We start from the raw sequence: 11748 nt of genomic DNA on the forward strand, positions 1-11748 counted from the left end.
TCACGTGCCAGCAATGTTTTAAAAATAAAAAAATGGTTACTTACGCTAGCGGTGGACGATTCATCGCCGGGTCGACTCGGTAGGGTTTTCGAGTCAACCCGGTGGATGGTTGGGTCAACTCGGTCCAACTCAGATGAGTCAAATCAGGCCTGACCCAAATGGGTCAGGGCCAGCTCGGCCCAAGTGGTCTGGTCATAGCCCAACCCAAATGGGTCAGACCTGGATTGACCCAAGTGGGTCAATCTTAGACCGAGCCGGATGTCTAGACCCGATCCAACTGGACCAATCCGACCCGAAGAATATGGGTTGACCTGATCTGAAGAATTTGGGTCGACTCGACCTAAAGAATCTGGGTCAACCTGACCCGGGTTGTGACCCAAAAAGTGACCCGACGGGTCAGACCAGACCGGTTCAGGCCAACCGGTTTGATTGGCCCAAATCAACCATGAGTGATATCACGTGTCGGATTCAAGCCGCGCGTGGGAGCATTTTTTGAGGTGGGGTTTTTTCCACTGTGTTTGATTTTGTGAGGCCTATGTGCATGTATGCCTCACTTGCTCCAAATGTGGCTACTGGGACCCACAATGAGCTTTTAAAGTGTTTATGCAATTCTTTAAATGTGGATTTCTGCATTCCTTATTTAAACTATTGACCATAGGCAACCATATGAAACACTATATCACAATGCAATGCAGAATAACAGTAGATTTTATAGAATTGTTGTGTATGATAAAATTCATGTATTAAATTATTTGAATTTAAATACTAATATCCCACAGTTGCATCATAAGTGGTTGGGTACTTTAATAGGGTCAGATGGAATCCACCAAAGTGGTACAATCTGATTTTGTTATAATACCCAATAACTCAAGGTTCGTGTTTATGGCAGCAAAGGATAGTGGTGCTCACCCAAAGGTAGCACTATCCAAGACCAAAATAAAATACACACACACTTATAGGGAGAAACTGACCTAGGAATTATTATCTACCCAAAGGTGACAATTTTGTCAAAGGTTAGTGTTATCCCGCAGTAATTGCAAAGTATTGAGTTGACTAGTGCATTTCAAAAATCCAAAGGTTAGGAATGTAGATTCAGTTGACACTCTTGGTTAGGTGTTGGTACATTAGTTTATACAACCAGCACAAGTTAGTGGTATTGAAATATCCTGTATTTTATATTCTATTATGTGTGATAGATATATGATTCTATTATGTCCCTATGGCAGATGTCTCTAGGTCATGGTTTATCGGACATTCCGAAACTTTCTAGTGAAAATTATACAAGTTGGTATGAGGATCTGGATGTGTATCTATGCCTTAGGGACCTAGATCTTTGTTTGAGAGAGCCCAAGCCTACAACACTCACTCCTGACAGTACTCAGGCAGAGAAAACAAAACTTGAGAAGTGGGAAGCTGCAAATAGAAAATGTCTGAAGGTCATCAAGCATGCTATCCCTGCGACCTTGAAGGATAGCATCACAGTGAAAGATACTGCCACAGAATTTTTGGAAGCTATTAGAGTTAAATTTGAGTCTTCCAAGAAGGCTCAGTCAGGTGACTTGATGAGCAAACTGACCAATGCAAAGTTTGATGGGAATGGTAGTACCAGGGAACACCTTCTGGGACTTGTTTCTTTAGGAAACAAGATTAGGGAGTTAGAGATTAACTTTGATGATGACTTCCTAGTTAATATTGCACTCAATTCACTCCCAGAGCAGTATCAGCATCTTCATGGCACCTACATTGCCTTTAAGGATAAATGGACCATAGATGAGCTGATCACTATAACTGGACAGGAAGAGGCAAGAATGAAAAGGGGAAAATTGGAGAGTGCTAATCTCACACAAGGCAAGGGACCCTCATTCGAAGGACCTCACAGAAATAACAGAAGATTTTTCAGGAGAGGCAGGTTTGCACCCTACCGGACTGGCAGGAACCAAACTGAGCAGGGCAACAGAACACAGCAAGACAACAGGGGCAATATAGGGTAAAAAGATTTGAACAATGTGGTTGAGTGTTTCTGGTGCAAGAAAAAGGGACATATGAAGAAGGACTGCTTCAAGAGGAAGGCATACTTTGAGAAGAAGAAGAGCACTGGCAAGGGTACCTCTTTGGTCTGTTATGAATCTTCCCTTATAGATGCACCAGTAGATTCTTAGTGGTTAGATTCTGGATCCTCCATTCATGTCACTCATTCCTTGTAGGGGTTCATAAGTAGGAGGGTACCAAGCAAAAGTGAGGTGACGGTTTACGTCGAGAATGGAGCGGAAGTTGAAGTGAAGGCCATAGGATTAGTTACATTATCTTTGAATTCAGACAATTTCATTACTTTAGAGGATGTAGTTTTTATTCCCTCCATGAGGAAGAATTTGATTTCAGTTTCAGATGGTTATTCTGTTGTTTTGAATAAAGATGGCTTCACTTTACTTTTGAATTCTGTGGTTGTTGGTTCTGGCTATTGTTCGGATGGTTTGTATAGACTAAACTGTGTCTTTTCTTGGGTTATGAATGTTGGCACCAAATGCCAACTGGTGGATGAGAAGTCTTCTGTACTCTGGCACAGAAGATTAGGCCATATCTCTAGAAAGAGAATGGATAGGTTGATCAAGGAGAAGTTACTTGATGAGTTGGATTTCCAGGACATGAAAGTTTGCATTGATTGCATAAAGGGGAAGATGACTTCTTCTACAAAGAAGGATGTTTTTCGACATAGTGAGGCTCTAGATCTTATTCACATTGACATATGTGGACCTTTTCCTACTCTGCACTTGGAGGCCAGCGTTACTTCATCACTTTTATTGATGACTGGACCCGTACTAATTGAGAAACCAAAAGCGCTGGAGGCTTTTATGTTTTTCAAAGCTGGAGTTGAACTCTTCCATAGCAGAAAGATAAAGTCTGTCAGGGCTGACAGGGGTGGAGAATACTATGGAAGAACAGGAGATACAGGGCAGCAACTTGGACCTTTTGCTAAGTATCTACAGGAGCACGGGATAGCTCCATAGTACTCAATGCTTGGTACACCACAACAAAATGGTGTAGTAGAGAGGAGAAATCGTACTCTGCAAGACATGGTGCGAACCATGGTCAGTAACACCAGTCTTCCAGAGTCCTGATGTGGAGAAGCATTGAAAACTACGGCCTATATTCTCAACAGAGTACCAAGTAAGTCAGTGTGCAACACATCGTTTAAACTCTGGACAGGTAAGAAACCTAGCCTGAAGCATCTTCGAGTCTGGGGTTGCCCTACCGAGGCCAGACTCTTCAATCCTCAGCAGAAAGTCTGGGACCCAAAAACTGTGAGCTGTCATTTTGTGGGTTACCCAGAAAGATCTAAAGGGTATAGATTCTATTGCTCAGGCACAGGGAATAGAATTGTGGAGACCACCCATGCCAAGTTCCTTGAGTCAGAAGGAGATCACTCTGTGCCCCGTAACTTGAGGTTTGATGAAGGACAGAGTGGAACATCTGTTGTAGCACCGGAGTCGAGCAGGCCCTTATTGCTTTTAGACCGTGATTCTCACATGGATATTGATTTGGATGTGCCCACTGATCTTGCTATCCCTGCGACCGTAGTAGTGGATGTGCCACCACCTCAGGAATATGATCGGACACCGGCCGACACGGTCACTACTACAGACCCAGAGCCTTTGAGGAGATCTATCAGGACTCACAGATCGACCATTGGCCCAGATTATGTCACATACCTGAATGAGTGTGAGTTCGACATCAGTAAGGAGGAGGATCTTGTTACCTTTTTGCAGGCAATCAATTGCAGGGAGTCAAACAAATGGGTGAAAGCTATGAAGGAGGAGTTATAATCCATGCACAACAATGGTGTGTGGGAGCTGGTTGAGATTCCACAGGGCTACAGAGCGATTGCATCAAAATGGGTCTTCAAGACCAAGACTGACTCTCAGGGTAATGTAGAGCGCTACAAGGCCAGACTTGTGGCAAAGGGCTTCACACAGAGAGAGGGCATAGATTTCAAGGAGACTTTCTCCTCAGTATCTTTGAAAGACTCATTCATAATCATCATGACCATAGTAGCTCATTTTGACCTTGAACTACATCAGATGGATGTGAAGACGGCTTTTTTGAATGGTAATTTGGCTGAACAGGTTTACATGCGGTAGCCCGAGGGTTTCGAGGAGAAAGGGAAGGAGCATCAAGTTTGCAGACTGAAAAAATCACTATATGGACTGAAGCAGGCTTCGAGGCAATGGTATTTATAATTTGATCAAATAGTGACTTCTTTTGGTTTTGCTGAGAATGCGATTGATAATTGCATCTATATGAAGTCTACCAAGGGCAAGTTTATTTTCTTGGTACTTTATGTTGATGATATCCTTCTTGCTAGCAGTGATCTTGGTTTACTTCAGGAAACCAAGCGGTTTTTATCCAGTAACTTTGAGATGAAGGACATGGGAGAGAGCACCTATGTACTTGGCATCCAGATAAGTCGGGATAGAAAGAGAGGTCTTCTTGGTCTGTCACAGAGGGCTTACATTGACAGAATCTTGAAGAGATTCAACATGTCTTAATGTTCAGGGAATGATGCACCTATTAGTAAAGGAGACAAGTTGAACAAGCAGCAGTGCCCGAAGAATAACCTTGAGAGAGACTCCATGAAGGACAAGCCATATGCCTCAGCTATTGGTAGTTTGATGTATGCACAAGTGTGCACTCGACCGGACATTGCCTTCGCAGTTAGAGTGCTCGGGAGGTTCTAATCTGATGCCGGATTGGCCCATTGGACGGCAGCTAAGAAGGTGATGTGGTACTTACTGAGGACCAGAGATTTCAGGCTTGTTTACAAAAGAAGTGAGAGACTAGATGTGGTACTTATTGAGGACCAGAGACTCTGATTTCAGTGGTTGTACTGATGACATGAAGTCAACTTCTGGATATGTCTTCATGATGGGTGGAGGCGTAATTTCATGGAAAAGTGTCAAGCAGACAATCATTGCTTCAGCCACCATGCAGGCAGAGTTTGTGGCAATGTTTGAAGCAACCAAGCAAGCAGTTTGGCTGAGAAACTTCATTGCAAAACTGAAGGTTGTTGACTCCATCTCCAAACCGTTGCGACTATGGTGGGACAACAACTCTGCAGTCATCTTCTCAAAGAACAACAAGAAGTCCAACAGTTCAAAGCACATTGAAATAAAGTACCTTCTTGTTAGAGAGAAAGTAACTGAGGGAGAGGTTGATGTGGTACACATCCCTACAGAGAAGATGGTGGCGGATCCTCTCACTAAGGCTCTTTCAGTGGGAGTTTTCAGAGGTCATGTTGCTAGCATGGGACTTGCAGAGTGTTTTGATATGCTTGTCTAGTGGGAGTCTATTTTGATGTACTTGTTTAAATGAAAGTTTGTTTTGAGCTCATTTATTCAAACCAGTGGTTTCTGTATTCCTTGCTATTTTAATATATTTACTGGTTATATTTTCTTATTTGACATGTCTTGCGAGATGGCGGTTAGCCATAGGCGGTAATTAGCTGAAGTTTCCAAAATGACAATTAGCCATAGGCAGTATTTAGCCAAAGTTCCTAAAGTGGCGGATAAGCCACAGGCGGTTAGCCAAAGCGTGGTATTAACTCAAGTTTATGGCGGTTTAGCCCAAGTATGAGTTAATGTCAAAGTATGCTACCTATGAGGATTTTCAAGGTGGAGGACCTACAGGGAAAGAGCATCACTTGCTAATCAGTCTAGTTTCCTTGTTTATACATATATGCCCAAAGTGGTTCGCGTTGATAGATCATTTGTGGCTGTGATGGCAGAAAGTCGTATGCCGTATATTGAGGTATATCTTCTGCTGTCGTTCGACACAAATGGATATTGACAGAATCAAAGTTATTTGAGTGGAGAATGGGACTTTGGCCAATTCCAATGAAGATACATGTGTTAATTTTGCCCAAGTGGGAGATTGTTGGGTTTTGGGCCTCATTAACACAAGTATTTTTTAATTGGGCCCATAAAGGTTATTAACCCACTCTAGTTAGTCAGGGGCATAACTGACCTAACGCATTGTGAGGATGTGATTAGGGTAAGGGAATATGCTATATATTCAACCCAAGGTCCCCACAGCCATCATTCTGATTATTCTATTATTCCTATTCACGGGAGAGAAAGGTGAAAGGCTATGGAAGGCTTTTGGGGAGAAGTTCAAGCTTGGGGATCGACTACAAGTGTCAACCAAAAAGGTATGAATCTATTTCTCCTTTATTTGTTTGTTTTCCATATCTGTGTAGGATCACTGTTTAGAGCTCAAGGTACTGCTTTGAATCTCACAGCCGTTCCTCCGAATACACAACATACGTATCCCATGACATGTTATGGGACCAATTGGTCTGTTACTTAGTAGTTTGTCTACAACCAAAATACAATTTATCATAAATATTAGAAAACGAAAGCAGACTCAATTTTAACATGACTGAACAATAATATTAAATGCCATCTAGAGAACAACAATTAATCAAGAACAAAACAATTCGTGCCAACAAAATCCATCAAAATCTAACAGGAAGCCAGCACATATAGGAATACAAAGCCATTTAGGAAAGCACCGTTGTCATAATAATTTAGACCAAAACCCCCATGAGATGGAAATTTTGAAAATAAAAAGAGAAAGGTAACCGGGCAGTGATTGGCATTGAAAGCCGTAACAGTGAAAGGTCCATCAGGGTCATCGATAATAACCGACTCGCCGACCTCAATTCCAACAAATAACGAATCCTCTACCTACAAAGAAACATAGTAACGAAATGGGTATCTCTACTAAAGCGGGAACGAAAGAGGAGAACGCAAGAAAAAAGAGGGGAGGGGCGAACCGAAAGGAAACCATAAAATTGCGGGAATAATTGAAGGATCAGTGTTTTCATAAGGTGGGTAGCGTAAATAGGGTATGAAGGGTAGAGAGAAATTCCAGTGCAGTGGTCTTTGTGGGCGTGAGTGAGGAAATGGTATCTCTTCTTTCTTGAAGAAGGGCTCCAAGCATTGAAAAAAGTAAATGACAGCCTTGGTATTGTTATTCTTCAACAACCATTGAAAAGAATAAATGACAGCCTTGGTTTCAACGGTTTCGTACTGGTTTCGACTGAAACCAGTGCAAAACCGAGGATTTTTAAAAGTTCAGGTCCAACTCGTCTCGAAAACTATCGAAACCGAGTTGTCTCGACGGTTTCGACAGGTTTTGACCGAGTTTTGATTCCATGGAAAAGACACATCAATGAACCATAAAAGAACTCTTGGTTGCATTTGTTGTTGATTTCTCCTATAAATTAAGTATAGAGCTAAGAAATGCAATACCAATACAACATTAGTCTCTCACGCCTTTGAATTAGCTTTGAGACCTCATTATTATAATGCCAGTTTACACAACTTTCTGAATTAATTTGTTCTGATATCTGACCACATACATGGATTTAATCTTTAATAGGTTTCTGTTGAAGACTTGAGATTGCTTCTTATAATTGAAGGAAGAAGTATACTAGTTCAGCTTCATGCAATCCTATCAACTGGTATCTCCGTGTCATGCACTCTATCCATAGCTTTTTCTGCCTGAACCAAACATAAAAAAGAAATAAAAAAACAAATCCAATGTAAATATATAACAAGAACAAGTGATTAACTATAGCTATTCAAGCTAATAAAGCAAGGTAAAATTCGATTACTTCTTTGTTCCAATTGGTTCGAATGGTTAGGATTAGAAAAGCAAGCACTTGCACAAAGAGTGCACAGACAATCCCCAACCAAAGACCCTATTTAAAAGACATTAACAAACAGAATAACTTGTCATTAAATGAATGAAAGAAAAGAAAGAGAGAAGGAAAGGAAAAAGAAAAAGCTAATGGATGTGAACAAGTACCTTTCCACCAAGATGTAAGATAAAAGCAGAGATAATTGCGGTAGGAATTCCAATAAGGTAATAAGCTCCAATATTGATGTACACAGCTGTCTTCTGCCATCCACTTCCTCTTATTATGCCTTGAATTAAGAGAAGCTTAGTTATTAACTAGAAATCAATATGAGTTCCAATTTTGTTGCTTATGTTCTATCTAGAATATTTTATGTTAAGGCTTAATGATCTGTTTTCGACTAAAAACCACGTAAAAGGAAACGTTTTTTTGGATGAATGAAAATTATATTCAACGAAGCAAAAGAATCTTTCCCAAAAAAAAAAACAAAAAAAAAGAGAAAGAACAAGAATAGAAGGAGAGAACTCCATAACAAAACAAAGGACTACCCTACAACCAAATCAAGCCAAAGGGAGACCACCCAAATGGGGACAAAACAGAATCAACCCCAAACTACCAATCACCTGAATATTAAATTGACCTTTTTCCCATTAGGATTGTAAGGAGGAATGGGAGGAATCACCCATCTCTCGCTTTGATTCTTCAAAATAAAGGAAGGATTCTTCTGATCCAGAATGACACCATTGAACCTAAGGTCTCCCCTACCATTAACGCCAAAGTAAAAGGAAATTCACAAGATTTTAATCTGGAAATCTTCTTGAGCTTGGATGGAGGTTGATCACTGAACCTCATTCACTTTGGGCCAAAATTCTCAAGGCAAAATATTTTCCAAAGACATCGTTTTTTGACCCAATTACTAGATCCAAGAAAGGTTCATTTATTTGGAATAGCATTTCCAATACCATTCCCACTCTTGAAAACTTGGTTACTAGGAAGTTGGGTAATGGAGAGACCACCTTCTTTTGGACTATGGAATAAATCAATTCCATATAGCCTGATCACTTATTCCAACTCGGAGCTTTCAATACAACAGAAACAGGCTACCATTTCTCAGATTAATACTGCTGACGAGCTCACTCGAAATTCTATTAAGGGCATGATTCCAACTAGTTTGCACCACATGATTTTTTATTTCAATTTAATTGATTCTCATGATAGTTGGTGGTGCTCTTTAACCAAAACTGGTAAATTCAGTACTAAACATGCTGCTATGTTTCTTCTACCTCCTCCAATTGACAATTCGCGTTGTGTTTCCGCTTGGTGGAACTTCTTTTGGAAACTGAAGCTTCATCCAAAATTTAAAGTTTTCTTCTGGCGTTTGATACATGCAGGACTTCCGATCAAGGTGACTATCTCAAAATGGTGCCAGGTCGACCCATACTGTGCCTTCTGTGGAAATTGTATTGAATCCTACTGGCATCTATTCCTATCCTGCGATTGGGTCAAACATATTTGGGTGGCTGGACCTCTTGGTCTACATACTGAATCTCTGGTCTTCAAATCCTTGAGCGATCTTTGCTTTAATTTTCACTCTTCAATAAAGATAGATAAGGCTTCTTATACATGGTTCATTGAGGTTTTCATTCTTACTTGTTATTTTATTTGGTCTGCCAGGAACAAAGTTCTATTTGGGGTTGAGAAACCAAATGCTTTATGGATATTAAACCAAGTTAACCGATGGATAGCGGATTTAAAACTTTACCCCACCCCAATCTACCCCAATGATGTACACATAATGAGAGACAATTTACATGATTTTAAAGATTGGTTGTCTGTTCCACTGCTTAAATATCCCATTTTAATGTGTGCAGGATCCCATATTCCAGGACTAAGACTGGGAGGCTGGTCGTACTTTTTTTTGTTGGATGGAAGATTTTTGTGTTTTGCTATAGGAAAAACGGAATCATCATTTTCGTGAGAATCTGAATTGTACAGCATCAGGATAGGTTTAGACCATGCAGTCCAGTTAGGCTTGCAGATAAAGGAGATTTGGTGTACTAATGAATCCATAGTCAAGGCTCTTCCATCACCTTCTAAAAAGCCATGGCCTTATAATTATATTAAAGAATTACTGTATATAAGCAATAGAACTCAAAACACTATCTTTAGCTTGTGTAAGGATCCTCTATGTCTAGCTATAGGTTTAAATCTTGCATCTTCCGTGCAAGACAGAACTATGTTATAATTTAGTAGTTCTATCTAATGAACTTTGTTCTCATCAAAAAAAAAAATCTGGAAATAAATTGTTCGGAGTTATAGAATTATAGTCCAACGTTAGTTTGTTCAGGTGTCCTTGGTGCCTTCATATACTTGAGGAGCTCTCTCCACCTAAAGGCTCAATATTTCCTCTGTGTGTTTTTCTATGTTAATTCTTTTCTTCGTGTGTCTTTCTACATATACTACATCATCTCACTCGCCTACTTGAAGAGCTCTCTCCACCTAATGCCTTAAAGTTTTGGGTTGGACCCTCCAACACAAATAGAAGCCCAAGAGGAAAGATCTGAATGATGAGTTCAAACCTGTAAGTGCACACTGAAATCCATCCAAGAAAATGGTAACTGCCAGCAATGGTATTATGGCTGCGACGTGTCTTGCTACCCTTTCTTCATTGCTAAACAGGTAACCCCAATAGTCACGTAACAGAAACATGGCAAGTCCAAGCAATGTACCATCTACAGTTGCTATGAGCAGAACAGAATGTACAGCTAAACGTGCAGCTTGTGGCCTCCCAGCACCCAATTCATTGGAAACCCTTGTGCTACAGAAGAAGAACATGGAATTGAATGAGAAAAAACCAGACAATATATTACAGATCTGATTAATCATAAGCACTAGGCATTGGAATTTGAGAGTATTCAAATGAACTAACCTTGCAGTACTACTAAGACCAAATGAGATATTGAATGTCAAACAACATGTGTTGAGGCTGAGAACATGGATGATAAGAAGTTAGACTTAAGAAACAAATATGTTAAGAAATCAAGTTCTTTGAATTTGAACAATTTAAGGCTGTGTTTGGTATGCATTCTAGGTTGATTACGCATTCTTGGACGATAAAAACAACTATATTTATCATCCGAGAATGCGAAATCGACCTAGAAATCTAGAATGCATACCAAACACAGCCTAAGTTTTCAATTGCCACATCCTTATCCGGGCTTGGATTGGGATTTTCATTGCATGTGCCTAGCTAGGGTTGAGCAATTGCATAGTTTGTTTTGGGGGAGTGGGAAGAGGGCGGACCTTGGCGCAATGGTAAGGTTGCTCCATTGTGGCCAAATGGTCACAGGTTAAACAGCCTCTCCAAGAAGCAAGGGTAAGGTTGCATACACTATGACCCTCTCCAGCCCTGTAGTGATGGGAGCCTCACGCATTGGGTACACCCTTTTTTTTTTTTAAAGTTGGGGGGGGGGGGGGGGGAGGAGCTTGTATTGGGAGAGATTTCTTGCTAATCTTGTTAGAGAACTCATGAATATATCTATCATTGGATGTGAATGAATCTACAAAATAATTTCTTTATTAAAAATTAAGTAATTTTCAATTGCAAGTGAGACTCACATTATTGATAGTGTTGATGTTTCTAGTTGTGGATCAGGAAGAAGACCAGACATAAGAACCAACGTCTCAAATGACCAAAACTCTATGCTGTTTGAGTCATCAAAGCATGGAAAATGTCAACTAACTTATTAAAATGCAATGAACAACTATTAACATTCTAAAGAGATCACATAAGTAAATTTCTCTTACTCCATTTGTTTGGACAAAAAAAAGGCATGAAGTAAATTATAAAATGTAAAAAACTATTCTTTAAGGTTTCGTTTGGTTGAAAGGGAAATTAAAAGGAAGGGAAGGGAAGTGGAAATTTTCAAACGTAAAAGTAAAACCTTTTGTAATCATTACCCCACATAAATATTATACACTAACTCAAAATCATTTCATATTTGGTTATTAAAATTTCACTATAATTTGCATCCAAATTCCCTAAGTTTGAA

At 40.0% G+C, this 11748-nt stretch overlaps 1 protein-coding gene across 1 annotated transcript in view; it reads right to left on the reverse strand.

Moving 5' to 3' along the window:
- LOC122650873 (protein DETOXIFICATION 16-like) overlaps window positions 1–11748 on the reverse strand; it is a 32800-nt gene that overhangs the window by 19520 nt on the left and 1532 nt on the right. Inside the window, exons 3-6 of the mRNA XM_043844243.1 lie at window positions 11315–11401; window positions 10626–10682; window positions 10276–10514; window positions 7867–7985 (exon numbers count right to left, since the gene is read on the reverse strand). Coding sequence (XP_043700178.1) covers window positions 7867–7985; window positions 10276–10514; window positions 10626–10682; window positions 11315–11401 — 502 coding nt within the window. The remainder of the gene's footprint in view (window positions 1–7866; window positions 7986–10275; window positions 10515–10625; window positions 10683–11314; window positions 11402–11748) is intronic.

The sequence above is a fragment of the Telopea speciosissima genome, chromosome 2 (genome assembly GCF_018873765.1).
Source record: "Telopea speciosissima isolate NSW1024214 ecotype Mountain lineage chromosome 2, Tspe_v1, whole genome shotgun sequence".
NCBI lineage: Eukaryota > Viridiplantae > Streptophyta > Magnoliopsida > Proteales > Proteaceae > Telopea > Telopea speciosissima.